Genomic DNA, 21672 nt, shown 5'->3' on the forward strand with positions numbered 1-21672 from the left:
GGTGCGTAGTTCCTCAGTTGATCGCGAAATTTTTTATAATTTGATAGTTTAGCGAGATCCCGGAATTTCAAGAACTGTCGATACAGATTTTGTTTTTATTTATTTTGCGCAGAAATCAATTTGAGATCCAGGCTTTCTTAGCACTGCGTTTACGTGCAAATACTAGCGGCAAGAATTTGTCATAAATTGCCATAATTCTAGCTACTGATGAATCAGTAAGTCAGTCAGTCGGTTTTTATTTCCAGGAATATAGCATCTTCCTGCAGAGACTAAATGAATGGTTGCCTGACGAGGTCTCTGCCCCCGTAACAAAAGGAACACCCTACAGCAGTACATCATAGAGCTATTACAATAAAGAGAAACGGAGTCACAAATAATACACGCATACGTCTTATACAACATGACTGTACTTAAGCAACATGGACGTTTTTTTTTTTTTATTGACATTGAAGATTCGCTCATGTCACAAAAACACGTAAAAAGAAGAAGTCAACATTTGCATAATGAAAAGAAAATTTACGTTTATCATTGTTAACAATCTAAACGGAAACCAAAACTGCCCGCAGTTCACGTTTGAACGTTTTTTAGGATAGGCAGAAATCCAGAATAGAAGGACAGATATTTAACATGTATATTGCCTTGTATTCTAGATCTTGTTTTCCATAGTTTGTTCTGATCTTTTATTTCTTCGTTTGGGGTTATGAATATCATATTGCGCTAAGACAGGTGTGTAAATACTGAGAAGTTTTTCACACATTCGCTGCGCCAGTATACATATACAGACTTTTTTCCTTGCAGAACAACAAATATGTGAAAAAGTGGTTGCGTTGACAACAATCTAATAGGGCCGGTGTGGTTCACGAAAATCCGGAGGACACGTTTTTGCAGCAGTTGTAGCATATCTCAGTTTCCTTTTGTCGTCGTTCTCCAGACCAGAATGCTATACAAAAGTTTAGAGAAGAACAGGAAGTAATATTGTTACGTGGCGGCCAGCCGAAGAAAGAGGCACGATGATCGATGGCAAGGAGATGATTTAATGGCTGCTGGCCTAGCGCGAGCGCTCCTGCCCGCGCCACTGCACAGTTCGTCGTCTTCTTCGTCACAATCTAGTGATTGCTTTAGCCAAATAGGAAGAAGAGAGGCTATTTTTCTAATACATCCAACAGACTTCAGGAGTTCGGAGAGCAGGTGATTGACATGAGGGGTCCAAGACAATTCTTCACTAAACCATACCCCAAGAAACATTTCAACACTTTGCATGGAAACAGCGCAGTAGACGGGACCAAGAAAAGAAGACACACACACGGGCGCTGGTGTGTGTGTCTCCTTTTCTTGGTCCCGTCTACTGCGCTGTTCCCATGCAAAGAATATACCAACTAGCCCGGCTTACTCCTCTGTTAGTTTCCACACTTACTTGTTCTAAGTTTTGCCTCTGTAGTGTAAGCTAATCATTTTTTGAGCTTATTGATTGCCTTAACAATCATGTACTTCGTTTTTACTGCATTCAACTGAAGTTTGTTTTGTTGCAACGATGTGCATAAATCGTTTAAATACAGATTGGCCGATTGTTCAATGTCATGCAGTGTTCTACCTGTAAAGAATAAAGTAGTGTCGTCTGAAAACATGGTTATTGTGCGTGTTCTTTGTAGTTCCCTTAATGTTATTCACATATAAAATGAAAAAATAACGGGCCTAATACCGATTCTTGGGGGACGCCTATTTTAATATCAAGTTGTTTTGAAGAATTAAAGCCTATTTTAACAAACTGACTCCGAAACGATAAGTAGCTCTTGATAAGGTCCAATGTGATGCCTTGAATTCCATAGCAATCAAATTATATAGCTAAGAAATCGTGGTCAACGGAATCAAAAGCTTTGCGCAGATCGAGAAATATTCCTTAGGTGAACAACTGATCTTCCAAATTTCTGCTTTTTTTCTGCGTGACGGTAAGAGGAGCGTCCTGATTTTCTTATTTTTCTGAAGACCATACTGTGAAATTGACATTATAGGATACTTGGTTAGACATGTTTACGGCGGTTAATGATTGACAATTCGTAAATCTTAGAAAACACCGGTAGCACTGAGATTGGCCGGTAATTCCTAATAGCGCCAGTTCTACCTTCTTTGTGTGTTAGCCCGTGGTGCCTAAAGGGCGGTGCGGGCTGGGCACTATTAAGTTGAATTGTTTTTATGGCCCACTCTACTTTATGTACTTTGTGTGTTGGAATTACATGGTAATTCGTAATATCGCCAGTTCTACCTCCTTTGTGTGTTGGAATTTCTTTGGCCAGCTTTAGCTTATTCAGGAAGACTCCAGTAGAAAAGGTGAGATTAATCAGATAGGTTAGCACAGGGCTGATTGTTAATCACACTCGCTTTAAAGGTTCTACTTTAAGTTCATCATACCCACTTGCGACATTATTTTTAAGTCTATTATAAGGCCATTGATTTCTCTTTCTGTAACGGCTTCCAATACGAATGAATTTGCTCAACTAGAAGGTCAGTAGTTTCCACTTTGTTGAATCGACGGCTGGGGTACGGCTGCATTACTGAAATACTCGTTGATTTCATCCGCTAGCGTCTTGCCTCCTATGGACTCCTTGATTACTATTTGGTCACCCTTAAGCGGTGATGAGTTTCGGCCAGTAAGGTAACTTTCCTGCCTCCAGATCTTTGCGGGATCCGTTCTTATCCTGGTAAACATTGTTTCATACTATGCAAGTTTGGCTTCCTTGATATCACCGTTTAATTTCTTCCGATATTTTTTAAATTCTTTGAACAAATCGCCGTCTTTGCATTTTATGAATTCTTGAAGTCTGACGGAATCCCGCCTAATAGGGATGGTACATGACGAAAGTAGAAGGTGCCGACCAAAAGAAAGGATGGGATGACGTTTCGGCTCCCCCACGGGAGCATTGTTCACAATGAGGCATAACGTAGCTTCGTCGTTTATTTATACACGGCGCATGAGCGAACCGAGGCCCCTGGCGTAGATTGGCGGCAAGTTTCTGTCATTTCGATTAGGCGTGTGCGCTGTCGTCTGAATAATCAACGATTCCAGATAGAGCCGTGATTTCCTGTTCATTTCTTTTGCGATAACACGTGCCTCTGTCCAGTTTATGTTGTGTGCTGCGGACACCGAGTGCTCGGCAAGCTCATTTTGATCTGCGCGCCGGTTTCTGATGTTTCTGAAATCGACGGCCCTCTCCCGTTTTTAGATATACTCTTTTCGAGACAGTCCTCACGCCCAAATTTCACCGTTTACTGAAAACCCACGCACACTGGCCGGTACCTCTATATTAAGTCCGTTCACCCTTATCGCCAGAAACGTTCTGTGGTGTCATCGCTCCTCCGACGAAAAGAAATCCGTTCCAGAGGAAAAAAACGGATTCCTGAAGATGTGCGCGTGCGGCGTGGATTGTCTACCTGTGGCAATCCTGTACACGTCATGGACTCTGTACAGCGCCAAAATGGAACGTCCCAGGCTGCAAGCCAATTCCGCTACCCAGAAACGAGCCGCGATTCCTGATGTTCCTGGCATCAGCGACCTTTGGCGCGCATATTACGGTCCTACGAAGTTAAGACCGCGCATGTGCCAGATCGGAAACTGAGGAGTCAGCTTGTGCACGTGAAAGACAAGATGAAGAAGGAAACGTTCCCAGGTGTCGTGTATTCGATACTATGTGCGGACTTCCCGTCTGTGTATATCGGGGAGTCGGGTGACTTTTAGCAAAGAATACGCGATCACCAAAGTGACGTTAGAAACCTGCGCGCAGATCAAAATGCGCTTGCCGAGCACTCGGTGTCCGCCGCGCACACCATAAACTGGGCAGAGGCACGTGTTATCGCAAAACAAAGGGACAGGAATTCACGGCTCTATCTGGAATCGTTGATTATTCAGACGACAGCGCACACGCTTAATCGAAATGACGAAAACTTGCCCCCAATCTACGCCAGCGGCCTGGGTTCGCTCATGCGCCGTGTATAAATAAACGACGAAGCTAGGTTATGCCTCACTGTGAACAAGGCTCCCGTGGGGTAGCCGAAACATCATCCTTTATTTTGGTGGGCGCCTTCTACTTTCGTTATTTTTCTTCTTGGTACGTTTTAGTACGGCGGTGCCACTTGAGGGCTTTTCAATTTTCCGATTGCATTTTTTATACTCTCTGCGCGGAAATGCATCATTGTAGCAACCATGAAAGACCAGAAGAAAAAATTGGCGGTGGTTTAGCTTTGGTTAAACCTTGAGTGACGCGATAGCTACGGCTGGTTGAGTGGAACTTGGTCACGTGACCAAACCCGTGTTCAGCCACGGCGCCGCGCCGCCGGCAGCTGCTCCGCACTACGTGACCAACCACGTGACAGCGTGGCGGGGCCGCCACCGCCACGCTGAACGCTCCAAATACTACCGTAATGTAGCTGTCGCTACAAAACTTCATACGCAGAATTTGCGACCTGCTGTAGGTACACATTTGACCAGTTAGCCCGCTCAATTAAAGAATGAAAATAGCTTAAGGAGTAGTCATTCACCACCCTATATTCCAGCCTGCTGCATTTATAGTTCGTTGTCAGCGTGTGTTGCGTGGCAAAGAATGTGGGCAGATGGTGTCTCATGTCGCATGATAATGCTCCTGCTTTGACATATGATGCATTCAGGTTAGAAACACATAAATCTATAGAAGTAGAACTTTGTGTAGTAATCCGCGTTGGCCTAGTAATAGCATTTTCGCACACATAAGAGGATGCATCGTTAAGATTCTTTAAAGAAAGAACACCGTCCGAGGTCATTTCACTTATCACAAATTACCCATCGCAGCCACCAAAACGCTGCCATACGGTTACAAAGGAAAGCTATACAGCTTCCACAGACACGTTCTTTAACTACCATGTTTCTAATTGTAGTTCTAAGAAGTTTCTACGAAGTGGGCTAATTTTCGGAAGATCTGAAAGAGGCCACTGTGCTTCCAAAATAAAATTACAACATAATTTCAAGACAATGTCTCGACCTTCATCAACAATATTTCAATGAATGATAAACAATTTTTTGTATCAGTTTTAAAAAGCCAAATCTCAACTCAACAAAAATCAACCCAGTTTCAATGACAAGCACACGGGCTAATTTTCAGAAACTCTTAATGCGGCCTCCCCTACTGTTTCCACAATACCATCACAACCAAACTTCAACACAATGTCTCATCATCGACCAACAATATTTAAATAAACGATAAACAAATTTTATTGCAAAAGTTAACACTATACTAACAAATAGCGCACGTGCATTTGTGTCGTGCTTTCTTTGCTTCTTCTTCCTCGTTGATTACGTCTGTACAAAAGTTCAATTCATTGTATTGTTAATATGGCTATAAGCCTTATACTGTTCGCATGCATTGCGCTGAGTACATGTTTACCCCTCTTCTCCATGGTCTCACTGTTTGGTATTTATAAAAATCGCAACTTTGCTTCCGATGGATTCAACCAGCAGCCTTAATTTCTTATCGCTTTAACCATAGCGAAAATGTCACAGTGCCCCATTGCAACACAGAAACTTGTTCGCAATCTTATTTTCTGCGCAGCTCCGATTAACGGAACTCACTGCCCGTATCATTAGCAATCATGAATGATACCATTCCATTTAAAAAGTCCTGTCTACTTAACTAGTTATTACTTCTGCATTTTCTTCGTTAACTTATTTATTGCGCTGTTTTGGTACACAACCAGTTTCTATTATAATTAACACATATATTATATTACTGTTCAGTAGAACTTTTGTTCTGCTGATTTTAGAATATAGTTAGCGTTCTTGTTCCTCACCTCGGTTGTTTATTATTCTGATATCCAAAAATGCTTTGTTCTTTTATTCTTGTAAACGTCCCTCCCCACTGAAATGTAGCCCTTACCCTCGGTATGATAAATCGGTCGCCGCAGTGGCTGAGTGGTTACGGCGCTCGGCTGCTGGCCCGAAAGACGCGGGTTCGATCCCGGTCGCAGCGGTCGAATTTCGATGGAGGCGAAATTCTAGAGGCCCGTGTACTGTGCGATGTCAGTGCACGTTAAAGAACCCCAGGTGGTCGAAATTCCAGGAGCCGTTCACTACGGCGTCTCTGATAGCCTGAGTCGCATTGCGGCGTTAAACCTCCGTAAACGTAACGAAACAAAACGGTATGATATATAAACAAACAAATAGGCTGGTCATTTCGCTTTTGCATTCACTGCCATCCCGTGGCGTATTTGAATTAGATTTCAGCGCTTGGTTCTTGGTCCCGCTTTCACGTGTGCGTCTGTTGGGTGGAGGCAAATGGATGGGTGGGTGGAAACTCGGAGGTAGGAGATGTATGTGTAGCTGTGAATGCACAGTGAGTGCTTTCCGGGTCCGGAGGGTGTCCAGGAGGTGCCCCAATTCACTGCAATCCACTGTAGATCACTGTGTGGTGCAGGGAGGTGGAGTTTTCGCACAGACACACAACCCAACGTTTTTTCGCACAGAGAGTCAAAAATATTACACTCACGCAAGGCCACGTAAACGACACCGTCTCTTTCCGTCCATCCTACGCAAGCGGTGGGAAGGAACGAACGGAAACCGGGGGGAGTACAGAGGACGAATAGTGCAGCGCTCGTCCTGTTCACCTTAGTTCCTATGCTTGTCCCTATGGGGCGCTCCTTTTCAATCCACTTGCAGAAATGCGTACAGCTAATACTTCACGCCAGCTTTGGTCTTAACTGCACTTTCGCCATGGGCTCGTCCGTGCTTACCTTTAGGCATGATCTCGCCGGGCTCGAAAGCGTGGGTGTAGAGGCATGCGTATTGGTCGATCTCCTCGCAGCTCTTGTCGGCGGCGTTGGTAAAGTCCCAGCTGAAGCGCTCCAACCGCAGGGTCTCCTCCACGCCATGGTAGCGGGCGTCCATGGCGGCCAGTCTGTGGTCGTGGTGCACGTTGTTCACGTAGCCCATGTCGAAGCGCTGCTGCGGCATGCTGCGCCGCCGGTTGGGGATGTCGCGATCTCGGTCAGCGAAGTAGACCGTCACCTGCAGCGCATTGTTGTGCGAAGTCACAGTGTTGCTTTCCTCTGGCCAACGCTGACTTCGCAGATCTACAAAACCTTGGTATCTGCAACGACAGGCTTTCGAGGCCTCAGCACATCATCGAATAAGCGGGTTGTCTGCTGATATGCTTATTTAATAAGCTGGCGAAGCTGTGTCTCCGCATCTGCGGCGAACATGAGGGAGGTTGCAAAACTCAACATGAAGTAGCCTATGTCAGATGCGCGCTAGGAGTGGTGTATAAGATCCCCTTTCCTGCGGAAGGTGCTATATCAGGCAGACGGTGCGTTGCCTTAACGATCGTTTAAGGGAGCACGCAAAAAACTTCAGGGTGAAATACAAGCTTGCGACCTTAGTTTCGCATGTTTTAGAGTGCAAATGTGTGCCACGGTTGAACGAAGCTAAGGCTCAAGGCAGAAGCGCAAGTAGAGTCTCCAGAATCTTGCTGGAGGCCTTCCACATAAGTAAAGAACGAGAGCAGTGCGTACGCGATGCTTCATTAACGTTATATTCCGCGGAGCGGACATCTCGTGAGACGCGTTTAAGAAACAACTGATGACGTTTTGTTTATCTTCCGTTTATTTTTTTTTTTTTTCATTGCGTCGGTTACTGGTGTTCCTTTTTATTGTTTTTGACTTGCTGTTACGTGATGCTCAAGATATGTATCGTAACTTTTGATATGATAAATGTTGACGCCCCCTGGTTGTGCGCATGATGCGATGTGACAAGGCTTTAAATATGTACCCTGGAGCGAAAAAAAAAAACAGTTGTTAGTAGCACTCATCTCTGTCGTGTCGTTGTTCTCTCGCCCTGTGTTTGTCTTTTTTTAGCAATGACCTGTTTCAAAGAAAATCTGCTGATTTCGCAGCGACAAGCAGGTAGAGCTGCGGTGCTTTTAAAATTACAGAGACAGGGCGAATGCCACGTTTCCCGGTTGCGGCTTCGTCGTCGCAGTAACACGAAGGAGTGCGAGGAAGAAAGGGGAGGCAAAGCTGATCTGTGTGGGATCAAACACACCAATTGTAACGTCGAAGAGAGAGAGAGAGAGGGAAAGAGAAGCAACAGGTGTAGCGGACCACGCTCTCCTCGCCCGTTTCCTCACTGCGCTTCTCACGTCCGTCACTCGCTTCACCTGGATGGATGGGCAACCGAAGGTGGCAGTGCGTGACGCACGCCTACACTACAATTCGCCACACACCGCATCCAACTCATAGTTGCAAAACACTAGGATGGGCATCAACAGCATCACAGCTGCCATTCCAATATTCATTACCACGGGTCTGATTACCGGATGAATCCTTAACTCCAGACATCTGTGCGAAATCACAAAGACGGCCGCAAGTTTCACCCACGAGCTACTCAACACCTAGTACTGAGTATGCGACAGCGGTCGCAACCGATGAAGTCAACGCAGAATGTGCCCGCGCTAACTCAGAAAACTTGGGCCCAGGTCGAAGGGACACAATTCGCACAAGTCATGACGAAGCAGTGACTCGCCTCTTTCCCTCGTGGTGAAGGCGCTGAAGAACAATACAGTTGAAATTTTGAAGCGGAGATGAAAAATTTGATTCGTCGTCTTTTCCGCTAGAAAATCTTCCCTTTTACTGGCTGAATAGATAAATACGGTCGGTACAACTATCTTTATGCCACCCACCACGGTAATGTGGTTTCCTTGATGCTGTCACTACATGCAGCTGCAGCGCGAACACTGGGTGCGGCTGGCTGTTTTTGGGACAAAATTGTTGTGTGTCTCGGCCGCGCACACTTCAATCATGACAGCGAGGTTTGGAGATAATGCAGCGAGTACACAAAAAAAAGAATATCGTAGAAAATTGTCCAGAGAGGTTAGAAATGGTAGAAAACGATCCTTCCAGAGCCCCGTTGTAGCCAGTGAAATGCAGTAAAATGGAAAACCGAACTACTTAATACATCACATTTATAGAAGCAGCTCAAACGACACCAACAAGCCAGAAAACGAACGCGAGCTAGTCTCGTCTACTTGATTGTCGTTCTCTTAGCGCTGTTTCAAGAAGCTTCTGGCGTAGCAGGAAAAAAATAAGACCACGTGGAACATGTATTAGTCATAACAAAATAAAACACGAATAACCTCAATATTTATCCTTGCCGAAACAATGACTACATGCTTAGAGCTTAAACTTCACGTGGCCAAAGAATGAAAGCCAGTGATTGTCGAACACCATAATCAGAAAGATTCCTTGACAACAAAATGAAATCTATGGGAGCGAAGTTTCTGTAGCTACGTCACTCCGGCAAACAGTTCGGCCTGCGCATCGTAAAGTTTAAGTAACATGTCTATTTCTGCTACGTTTTGCAAATATCTGTGACTGATTTCGTGAACAAGGCCTGTTTCCAACACGCTCATAGGGGTTTTATTGTCGACTGCGCTGTGTTCAAAAAAAGTGGCTGTGGTGTTTAGCATTGATTAAACCTGGAGTGACGAGGTAGCTACAGCTGGCGGAGGGGAACGCGCTCAGTCGAATTGCAGTCTTTCGCCGCTGCGTTTCGCTGAGGGTTCCTTTTTCATCTTCGCCCTGGACGTGGATTCACTCTCGCCCCCTCTCCACTCCTGCCCCCTTCCGTTTCGCCGGCGCACCGCGAAGTCGGCAGCTGCCACGGTGGCCACGGCGCCGCCACGCTGAAGGCTCGAAATGCTAGTGCGCGCGGCGCGTACACCAACGGCGTGCTCTGACGTCACTCCGCGCATGCGCACAACTTTCGAGGCGGGTGGCATCTGCTCCGCCATCGACGTAGCGGCAAGGCGCGCGGCGCGCACACCGGCTGCGGGCTATGACGTCACTCCGCGCATGCGCACAGCTGGCGGAGCTGTGGTGCCATGGCTCAGCGCGCAGCCACGCTTACCTCGCGAAGTGGCTGCAGTAGTATAGCTATCGCTACAAAAATTGTGAGGGCTGGAGTAATAAAACACCAATTAAACCACCCAGTCACCACCATAAACATTCATGGGGAAGTGCGGTGTTGCTGCTTGTGAAGGCGATGTGCGGTGAAGATGTTGATTAAAGACTACACAATTGTTAGCTTCACGACACTTTCGCTTCGGTCCATTAGCGCGCGCACGCTTGGTTGCTGGAGGCACAGGAGAGTGTTTAGGCGGAATCATTCCAGATCGGCGTTCACGAGGCATCTGGCAACATTGCCTAGGGAGCGCACCTCTTGAACGATGGTGGCGTCACTCAGTGACAACACACACATGCGCAGTAGGCTGAAGAGCAGGTGCAATGTCGACTGGCGCCTTGTGCATGCGCAGTGCTTTATCGTATACTCAGTTCCAGGTTACGGCATACCACACGAACCACTAGTATTACTAATTAAATGATTAACAATTCACTAATTAACAAAAATATCAATTAAATAATTGCAACGTAAGTAATCACCTGTTACTATTTCTTAATACTAATAATAAATAAATAATTAGAAATTAACTAATTTTTAATTCCTATATAACAGTGAGGACACTTGTCTGCTTACATTGAGAAATGCGAAAACGGGTTTTGAGGAAAGGACGCAGTAGACCTCAGATCTCGAAATCTCCGTGGACACTTCAACAATGTTTGACAGCTATAGTGTGACACTTTTCTGCTAACGTCCCCGTTGGCGGGTCATGAGTCTATAAAGGCTTCGCCTTAACAGGAAACCACCAAAGAGACAAAGGACGTGGAAAAAGAAGGTACATATACAACGATTCGAGTGTCACTAGTGCTTCATTGAACCATAGATGTCCCCCAAGCAAATTAACTATGGCAGACAAAGCGCAACGAATATCATTCAAACGACAATGACAGGGCGATGATATAGAAAAAAATTATTTGATCAGAGCTGGCTTTGTGCGTTAATCAACGAAAACAGGTTGGCAACAGCGGCCGTGAGGTCTGCAGTGGAAGGCCCATTTTGACGTTTCACAGGCCCGTTTTAGCGTCTATACGCTCACGTGCCTACTCTGCTTTCTTCTACTTGTGGTCTTCGGTTTCATAGCATTGAGGCACGTTTAACGGAGTGAAAGACCCGCTTAAATCATCATCATCGTTAGCCTGACTAAGCCCATTGCGGGGCAAAATCATCTTCCTTGCCTCTCCAATTAACCCTGTCCTTTGCCAGCTGCGCCCGCCGTATGCCCGCGAACTTCTTAATCTCATCCGCCAACCTAACTTTCTGCCGCCCTCTGCTAGCTTGCCTTCTCTTGGAATCCACTTCGTTACATTTAAGGACCAGCGGTTATCTTACCTTCGCTTACATGCCCTGCTGAAGCCAATTTCTTCCTCTCGATTTCGACTAGGATGTCCTAACCCGCGTTTTTTCCTCACCCACTCCAACCGCTTCCGGTCTCTTAACGTTACACCATTTTTCTTCCCATGTCACGCTGCGTTGTCTTCAACTTCAGCTGAACCCTTTTCTTTAGCCCCATGTTTCTGCCCCGTAGGTGATTAGCCGTAAGATACAGCTGTTGTATACTTTTCTCTTGAGGGATATTGGTAAACTGCCATTTATGAGCAGGGAGAACCTTCCATATGCGCTCCACCACATTCTTATCATTCTAGTTTTTGCCTCCCATCATGCAGATCCGCGGTCACTACGTGCCCTAAGTCGACATATTTCTTTACCACTTCCAGCACCTCGCTGTAAATTGTGAACTGTTCCCTTGCTAGACTATTGAACATTCCTTTGGTTTCCTGCACGTTAATTTTTAGACCCACCGTTCTGCTCTAACTCTCTAACTCACTGATCATGCTTTGTAGGTAATTTCCTGAGTGAATTATCAAGGCAATGCCATCAGCAAATAACGGATAATTTAGGTATTCTCAATTAACTCTTATCCCTTGTGTTTACAAATCATGCCTTGAAATACCTTCTCTAAACAGAACGTGAATAGCATTTTCGAGATGGTGTCTCCCTGCCTGACGCCCTTTATTATTGGAATTTTATTGCTCACTTTATGGAGAACTATGTTTTCTGTGCAGCTGCTAAAGACATCTTCAAGTACTTTCACATAAGGCTGTTCTACCGCAATGATTCCGCAATGTCTGCACGACTTCTGAGGTTTCTGCTGAGTCAAACGCTTTCTCGTAATCATTAAAGGCTATCGTTAAAAGGTTTGTCATATTTTGCGCATTTCTCTATCACCTGTTTGATAGTGTGAATATGATCTGTTGTGGAGCGCCTTTACAAAAGCGTGCTTGATCATTTGGTTGATTGAAGTCTAAGGTCGTTCAGATCCAATTTGCAATTAAAACGTAATATTTATGGTGCACTTCTGACTCTCGAAAACTGGCTTACCAAACATTTGTTCGTCCGCAGCTTGAATTTGCATCGCCCATCTGGTCACCTCACGAAGTCTATCTAACACGTAGCCACGAATCCATACAGAACCGTGCCGCACGCTTCATTGCTCGCGATTATAACGGTCATTCCAGCGTCACTAACATCAAGCTATTCCCATCACTTGAGTATATGCAATCACGTCGTACCGTTGCACTTCGCTTATTTCATAAAATGGTTTTCAGTCTTCACAGTCACACTCTGTCTTTGTCACGGCCATGTCGTACATCACATCGTCTCCTCGATCAAAACAACTTTACGCGTATTTTTGGTCGTACTAAAGCGTCTAACTTGTCTGCCTTACCAGGTGCCATAAGCCTTTGGAATAGCCTTCCTTACGAAGTTACAAACATCAGAAATCCTGCCACGTTTCGAAATATGATAAGCATCATAATTGCCTAATATATTGGTTTTATGTGGCTTTACCAGAAAACAGTTTTACTGCTGTATAATATGACAGCGTGCCCTTGATAACTTTAGTGAAAATCATGTTTCATTTCTACCATGCCGCATTTTGAAACTTTTATAACATCTTTTAAAGTTTACTTGTATTCTGCTAAATCTATCTTGGTAACAATTGTATAAGGTTTCGCTTCAATCCTTATTTTGCTCTAATGCTTTCTGAATTCGTGTGTATACTGCCCCACTCACATAATTCTGTTATGTAAAATGAGCCTGTGAGTAACGCGAATAAATATATACCTTAGTAAATACCGTGCAGGCAACGTAAAGTAAGCTTATCGGCCTGTAAATTTTCAAGTCCTTGGCTTGTCTTTTCTTAGGAATTAGTGTAATATTGGTGTTCTTCCAAGCTTCTGCTACGGTCGAGGTCATAAGGCATTGCGTATACAGGGCGGCTAGTTTTTCTAGCACGATGTCGCCTCCATCCTTCAACAGATCTGCTGTTAACTCATCCTCACCAGCTGCTTTTCTTTTTTGCATTGCTCCTAAGGCTTTCTTTACTCCCTCTGCCTTAAGTGACAGGATGACAAATTGCTGTTCGCTACTCTCTGTCTCTTTAAAGTTCTGATTACATACACGAAACATATTATGGAGTTCCCACTGCAGTCTTTTGAATGAGCTGGCTTTAGAGTGGACATTAGGAGGAAGACGTGCGAGATGACCCACTAATTCAGGATTGTTTGGCAAAGGTTGAGAAGTCAATGCACAATAAAACAATGGGAGGGAGACGCCTCTCAATAGATGTCAAGGCGGATGACGTATGAAGGGTTGCGTGGCGCCAGCGACGCAGCAATCAGAGGTAAGCTGTTGAGCGAGTTGGTTGCGATATTCCATGACTACAGCGCCACGAACGGGACGTAAAATAAAAACACAGGCAGGGACACGACACAGCGTTGTGTTGTGTCCCTGCCTGTGTCCTTCTAGGTACCGTTCGTTGCGCTGTAGTCATGGAGCAATCATAGCGTGTGGAAAATTTCCACTGCTGTGTCGTTCACGCTCCAAATCAAATAACAGGGTGTGCGACACAGGTCTGGGACTACAGGAGGAGTTAAACCAAGTACACATGCGAAAGCGGGGGACACTTCAGCTGAGCCTTAGGACTTGAGTGGCTTAATGCCCATATATGCAAATTGGTCATTCTCTACTTAACAATAATAGGTTACGGCGAGTTCTCGTGCCACTACCAGCGCAGTGACGCAGCAGTTAAGCGATGTGCCACTGCACTGGCAGTTGGCTGTTTCCATGACACACACCGGTAGGGACTGTGCGAAATGTGTTGCTTACCAGAGCAACCTCTCGCGACCAATCGTTAATTTAACTGTCACCTGCCATAGCGTAGGAAGAAAGCCAACAGTCACTGAAACCAAGGAGCACAGGAGAATATTTCTGTATTCTTTTCATTTCTAGCGTAAATCTGTGCTAAATGAATGACGCAAATTGATGAGATAGCAGAAGATAATTAATGAGAAAGCAATAAGAATAAAACGACATGCCGTGAATGGGACATGAACCCAAGACGTACGAATTTCGCGTCCGGTGAGCTACCACCAGAGCTATCGTGATTAAAGAGAAAGGAATGCGGTCACTGACCATGTCATGAATTTCATGACATGGTCAGTGACCGCACTACATTTTCTTTAATACAATGCCTGACCAGACGAACATTCGTCGAACCATTTACTAAGCTATCGTGATGGCTGTCCAATATTCTGCTTTCATGGGCATTTGGGTCTTTGTGTGCAGCCTGACCTTGGAAGTGTTCACCAGCGCCGGTGGCACTGATTTCCTTTCTCTTGTCTACGTGTCATAAGGAGCCCCTTATTTCCCTTCCCTTGTCTGCGTATCATAATGAGCCCCTTATTTTCCTTCCCTTGCCTGCGTGTTATAACGAGCCCCTTATTTCCATTCCCTTGTCTGCGTGTCATAACGAGCCCCTTATTTCCCTTCCGTTGTCTGCGTGTCATAACGAGCCCCTTATTTCCCTTCTCTTGTCTGCGTGTCATAACGCGCCCCTCATTTCCCTTCCCTTGTCTGCGTGTCATAACAAGCCCCTTATTACCCTTCCGTTGTCTGCGAGTCATAACGAGCCCCTGATTTCTATTCTCTTGTATTCTTGCCACAACGAGCCCCTTATTTCCCTTCTCTTGACTGCTTGAGCCCCTTATTGTCCTCACAAGACAAGAAGCAAAAAAATTAACAGTGGCTTAGCTCGGATATGCCAGGATATACATAGCTTAAGCTACGCAGAACCGCTGAGCATCAATTGGCGCTCAGCAGCAATCTCGCTCCCCTTCTCCTTGGTTATATAACACTGGAAAACGGCCCGCAATATCTCTGCGCATGCACACAAAATGATAGGAGATATCAAGCGGCTCCGGCGCAGCGTCAGACTTGGCTACTGCGCAACGAAGGCGCACAACTGGGCACGCGCCGGCGCCAGTGCGGCTGCCGCGGCTATGACGCGGCTATATGACCGGCTATATGACCAGCGAGGCACGCGGCGGCTCCAGCGCGCTAACTGTACGCCGTGTGACGTCACTGCTCCTCGCGCATGCGCAGCACGGCCCTCCAGGAGCCACACGAGAATGCTTAACCTCGGCCAGTGTAGCTCACGCTACAAAACACAAGACAAGGTTTTTTCTCGGAGTTGGTAAGTCTGCAGTAGTGCAATAAAAAAATGGCTGGCTTTTGAGCATTGTAAAGCACGAACTTTTGTGCGAACCATGGTGTAAACCACCGCCGTGGTGGCTCAGTTGTCATGGTGTTCGGCTGCTGACCCGAAAGACGCGGTTTGAATCCCGGTCGCGGTAGTCAAATATCGATGGAGGCGAAATTGCCCGTCGCGGTGGATCAGAGGTTAGGGCGCTCGGCCACTAAGCCAGAGTGTTCGAGTTCGAACCATGCCGCGCGGCCGCATTTCGATGTAGGCGACACGCAAAGGCACCTGTGTGCTGTGCGATGTCAGTGCACGTTAAAGATCTCCACATGGTCGAAGCCATTCCGGAGCCATCCACTACACCTTCCGGACTGTGTTTATGATCTCGTCGGGTTGAGCAGATGCTGCGCGCCTTGGGGAGATTCACGCCTCTCTCTATTTCGTCGCATCTGTTGCAGGAATCCTGCTCGCATTATTGAAATGCATAACGTTCAATTTCCTTGTTGTGTTTCGCGACTTTCTTTCCGAGGTTGCAATTCCACCTTTACTTATGTTGCGATAGCTACATTATGGTAGCATTTAGAGCCTTCAGCGTGGCGGCGCGCCATCCTTTGGCTGCGCCGCCACGCTGTCAGTTGCTTGGTCACGTGGCGCGGCGCTGTGGCTGATCACGTGGTTCGTCACGTGTTTGGTCACGTGGCCAAGTTCCACTCGGCCAGCTGAAGCTATCGCGTCCCTCCAGGTTTAACGAGAGCTAAACCACCGCCATTTTTTTAGCCGCCTTTCCACACGTGGAGCAAACAACTGTCCGCTATAGCCGGGGCATTATCCCCTTCTAGCGTCCTGGTCGCCTCTCCAACGTGCCTTTTGAGGGCCTCCATCCAGTCATCTAGGTTCTCGATTCGCCCCAATTCCGCGGCTCCTCTCAGTGGCCTGAAGTGATCCCATTCCTTCACGACCGGTTGTAGCGTTCTGCGCGTTTTGATGCCTCCTTTGAGGGCCGAATCAATAGTTAAATGATCGCTTTCAAAATTTTGCTCCCATTTGTACCACTCTAGACCTCTTAGGTTCTTTGAGAATGTCAGATCTGGAGAGGTGTTTGCGCAGGTGCTATTTCCCACCATCGTGGGCTGTCAATGGTCCGTATGTAGGGTGAACCCTAGCTCGTGCGCTTCCTGCCACAGTTGTCTGCCCTTTGGGCTTTGTTACGCGTAGCCCCATTCCTGGTGGTGTGCGTTAAAATCCCCTGCAATTATAAGGGGCTAATCCCCGCAACCTTCATGGCTTTGCATACCAAGGTCCTAAATCTAACTTTCTACTTCCTTGGTGAGCTGTACAAATTTAGTGGAAATAAGCTAAGGTCCTTCCTTTTGCCCGTCAATAATTCTAGAAATACTTTTTTAATATGTCGCAAGTTTAGGTCGTGCTCTATGGCTGCAATGTTGCGTTTAACAAAGGTGGTTACGGTTGATTTCACTCCTCTATCTCTGTGGAATGCCTGATAACCCGTTAATTTTGCTCACTGTCCAGTTTCATGGAGGGCAATCACCAGTGGCGTCTAATCTATTAGTGGGAGACGCTGTTGCAGGGGCGCCCTCTTGCGCTGGAACCCGCGACAGTTCTACTGCCAAATTTGGGCTTCATTTCTGCGCCTGGCCATTTTGAAGATGCGTAAATTCCCGTGGCCGCAAAATACTGCACAGGCATTTGCGCAGATTCACGTCTTCATACAGATTTTGGGAGGTAGGCCGCTAATAATCCTCTCGCACTAAAACAGGCTGAAATACGTATTAGTGGATTCTGAGAAAAATAAATAGCGAAGTAACTGCTTCACTACTCGGTGGACAGGTTAACAGCACCGTATGGGAATGGACGAAGGTGGGAGTGAAAGAAGAAGCAGAGAAGGGGGTGCCGTCATGCAGGGCTCCGAAATAATTTCGACCATGTAGGCGCGCGAAGGGCATAGCGAACTTCAATAGCCGCTAGGCACCTTAAGACATACCGAAACTCAATACGCTGCCTGTCGCGCAGCCAGTTACAGTTTTTCTTTAACTTCCAACGTAGAAGTTGTCTTTTTTTTCCGCCTGTTAAGAGTCGTGTAGCAGCATCCCACCACTGCCACCAGTTGTTACGGCTCGGGTAGCATGGCCAGTTGATGTGATGCAGGGTAGCGTGGTTGGGCCGTAGAAGGGATGAAGAATTGTGGAAGCTAACATTTGGGAACGATAACACACAGGTTTACTTGCACTTAGGGAAACTTATTTACATATTTTATGAAAGAAAGAACAAACAGATAAAAATTGAAAGTTCATAGCGCGGAGCGACTGGATGAGCCTTGTCGCCAAGGCCCAGAGCGATCGTCCGTACTCAGGACGCTCGTTAAATGCACTGAGGCTCCGCCCCTTTCAGCGAGACACAGGTTGGAAGAGTCGCCGCACTTAGCACGCGGAGCACCGTGGGAATGGGCGAGGAGGATACGGAGGCCCGCTGCTACTTCGTCCGAAGCTATCAGTAACGGTTAATTTCGGGAAGCGCCGCTGCCCTCTTCCCCTGTCGCCTGACCACCGTCGGTCGCGTCTTGCGAGGAAACAGACAAAGGGAAGGTCATCTCCCCCCTTTCCAGAAGAGCGTGGGAGATTCCGCTGGTAGGTTCCCAGCACATCTCTCTTTTTTTTTTTAGTGGCGTCCTCGTGGGGTCAAACGACCTGTCAAAATTGCCGCTACCGCGTGATCATCTCGATCGATTGAATCCTCGCTTTAATTCTTCTTCGGCTGGTGTGCATGTCGTTCATAACGCGCCTTAACCGCGTGATAAAAGTGCACTAGTTTCAAAACAAAATTTATACAGGGTGTCCAAGTGCAGTGCACATTAAAAATGTGCAGCGGCACTCTAAGACAACGCCACAGAATGCATTTTGCTGGCTATTGTATGGAGCAACTCAAATTATTTTTTCTGTCAGGCTTAACAGCATAATTAGTCGCAAATAGTTAACCAACTTTCGAAGCTCTGAAGATAGGCGAAAAAGTCCAAAGAGAAAGTTGTATAACGGTCCGCTACACGTCCCACTGGACAGTTTCTATCTTTCCATCTATTACGCATCGGCTTTTTTTCGCTCTCTGGAGATGCCCGCGAAATGCATAAAGATACCACGTGAGATGTCCGCTTGCGCGCCACGATTGCAGTGCTATCAAACGTTCTGCACAACAAACAGCTCATTTAGCCCGGTGTGCTGCTGCTTAAAAGGTGACAGGATTGCGACGCAGATGCTGGCTGTTCGATTACGGGAGCACAAGCGGTAAGAACTGCGTCTGCTTGTCACTATCATCAAGCGCCGCAAGGGAAGCATACCGCAGGCGTAAAAAGCACAGGCAGCTGCTGCGACACTGCCTTGTCGCGTTTTTTTATTTTTATTTTATTTACGAATACTGCAAGCCCTTCTCGGGCCCATGCAGGAGTCGATACAAGGTAGAAAAAAAATGACAATGGCGGATTGAACAAGAGAGACAGGTATATGCACGAATGAACACAAAAAATCTATTTCATCATTGCAAAAGCATCACGGTGGGAATGACTTTAGGTCAAGGTGATTAAGATGCTCTAAGAAGGATTCGACTGTCTTGCAGCTCGCAACAGTAGAGTGTAGTTTATTCCGGTAATGGATAGCTGAAGGGAACAAGGAATATTTGTGAGCATTAATGTGCCTTATTGGTTGCCGAAGTGCTTTCACAATGTTAGTCCTTGAGGAGTGGCGGAATGGTTCTTGAAGGTATGCTTCTTTTGTTACGTTGAAGTGTCCGTGATAAAGTAGGTACATGAACTTAAGTCTTGATACTACTCTACGCTGAGCTAGGCTGTGTAGATGTGCTTTTTTTCTCCGTCGGTAGGACCCAAGGAAGCACGGTGTTTGCGCGACCGGTAAATGATACGTCTGGACGATATAAGCCTTTCTGCATGAAATTGCATTGTTATACGCCACACGTGTGGCAGGTGCCTTGGAAAAGATTATTCTGGCCCTTACTTTTACCAGAGGCGTCAAACACGCCAGCACTCTCGTGCAAGCTGGCAGAGATTAGAAAATACAACGTCTGTGCCTTGTGTTATAGCCATGCCCCTAATGTCTCAGGCCAACTGGTGCACACAAGGCATAAGATCTAATTTCCTCCGTTCATCTACTACAGCGCTAATTAGCTTCGCATTGTGCTTCTAGCTTTATCCTCTAAAGCAGCAATTAAGCCACTTTGAAAGGGGATCTAGAAAACTGCGGTTTCGACAGGTTCCAATTGATATCAGAGCAGTTTTTCGTGCCGAAATTTTCGCACCGCAGTGCAAAACCGTTTATTATAATTCCTCTTCGCACTTTCTGTGCGCACCCGTAAGGTATCAGTGTACATTTTACTAGCTAAATACTCCAGGAAAATGGCAATCGTCACATAATTCGAGAGAGCCTCCACTATCCTTTGATGACGGCGGCCGTTTCTGCTGGACCTTTCTACCTAAATTAAAACGCAGTGTTGCCTGGGTCTATAATTCATGTCTGCCTTTAGACGCGCCTGTTTTACAAGCTCTGACATTGTCATGCAGGCGAGCCCCTCAATGCATTACACTGAAGAGGTGTTAGATTTACGGACTGGATTCCATGAGAAGGCTTACGCTGCTGCGGCAGCTAACAGACGGGGTGGGGAGGTAGCATTAAGAATTTTGCCTATTATACGAAGCGAATATAGCCCTTTGCCCCACAGGGTGAAGTAGTGGATTCCAAAGGCCGGCATAGCAGTGTCTGACTGGCAGTCAGGAATGGAAGATTACCGGTAGCCCCTCAGGGCAGCCGAGTGGATTCCAAAGGAAGGCTGGTGTAGCAGCGGGCGGCTGCGAGTCATGAAAGCAAGATAAGTGGCGATCTCTCAGTGTAGCGGAGTGTATTGTAAAGGGAGGCCGGCGTAGCAGTGCAGTGTCCGGCTGGGAGTCCGGAATGGAAAATAACCGGTGGTCCCTCAGGGCAATGGAGTGGATTCCTAAGGAAGGCGGGTGTAGCAGCTGCCGGCTGGGACTCAGAAAAGCAAGATAACCGGCGGTGCTTTAGAGTAACGCAGTGGATTCTAAAGGAAGGCCGGCGTAGCAGTGTCTGGCTGGGAGTCAGAAATGGAAGATAACCTGTGGTCCTCAGGGTAACATAGTGTACTCCAAAGGAAGGTCGGCATAGCAACAGGCAGCTAGCAGTCAGGAAAGAAAGATGACTGGAGGTCCCTTAGTTCGACGGAGTGGATTCTAAAGGAAGTTCCACGTAGCAGCGGCCGGCTGAGAGTCAGGAAAGCAAGTTAACCGGTGGGCTGTCGGGGCAACGGAGTAGACTCCATAGGAAGGTCAGCGTACAGTGGCCAGCTGGGAGTCAGAAAGGGGAGATAACCGGTGGTCCAGCAGGGAAACGGAGTTGACTCGACAGGAAGGTCGGCGTAGCAGTGCACGGCAGGGGATCAGGAATGGAAATAGCCGGGGGTCCGCAAAGGGTGACGGAGTGGATACCAAAGAAATGCCGACGCAGCATTGGCCTGTTGGAAGTCAGGAAGGTAAGAAGGTGGACTCTTAGGGCAACGAATTTGATTTCAAAGGATGGCCGGCGCAAAAGCCGCAAAAAACAGTTGGTAGTGTGCGCATGTGGTGTCTCTTTCTTTCTTGTTAGTGTCCTTGTTTGCGCCGCCGTTCATTTCATCATGCACCAACTCGCCCCTCAAGCCATTATTCTAGATTCGCAGCCTAGAAATCAGCTGGGGAGATGATATTGAACACACCTAATACGTAACGTCTGATCATTGGTTTGTGCATAATCTAGGCCACAACGCTGTAAGACACGGATGATATATATATATATATATATATATATATATATATATATATATATATATATATATATATATATATATATATATATATATATATATATATATATATATATATATATATATATATTATATATATATATATATATATATATATATATATATATATATATATATATATATATATATATGACGCAAGCACATGCGCTGCTCAGATTAAGAAGTCTGCGAAGATAAGGAGGCGGTAGCGGCCACAGGACATGATTCATTGGGGGCTCAGTAGAAGATTTTTTGCGGAGTATTTAATCTATTGATGACGATTGAGAGG

At 46.3% G+C, this 21672-nt stretch overlaps 1 protein-coding gene across 1 annotated transcript in view; it reads right to left on the minus strand.

Annotated features, from left to right (window-relative positions):
• LOC144104474 (iris-like) overlaps positions 1-21672 on the minus strand; it is a 150272-nt gene that overhangs the window by 89916 nt on the left and 38684 nt on the right. The window contains exon 3 of the mRNA XM_077637515.1: positions 6751-7024. Coding sequence (XP_077493641.1) covers positions 6751-7024 — 274 coding nt within the window. The remainder of the gene's footprint in view (positions 1-6750; positions 7025-21672) is intronic.

Source organism: Amblyomma americanum, chromosome 9 (assembly GCF_052857255.1).
Source record: "Amblyomma americanum isolate KBUSLIRL-KWMA chromosome 9, ASM5285725v1, whole genome shotgun sequence".
Lineage (NCBI taxonomy): Eukaryota > Metazoa > Arthropoda > Arachnida > Ixodida > Ixodidae > Amblyomma > Amblyomma americanum.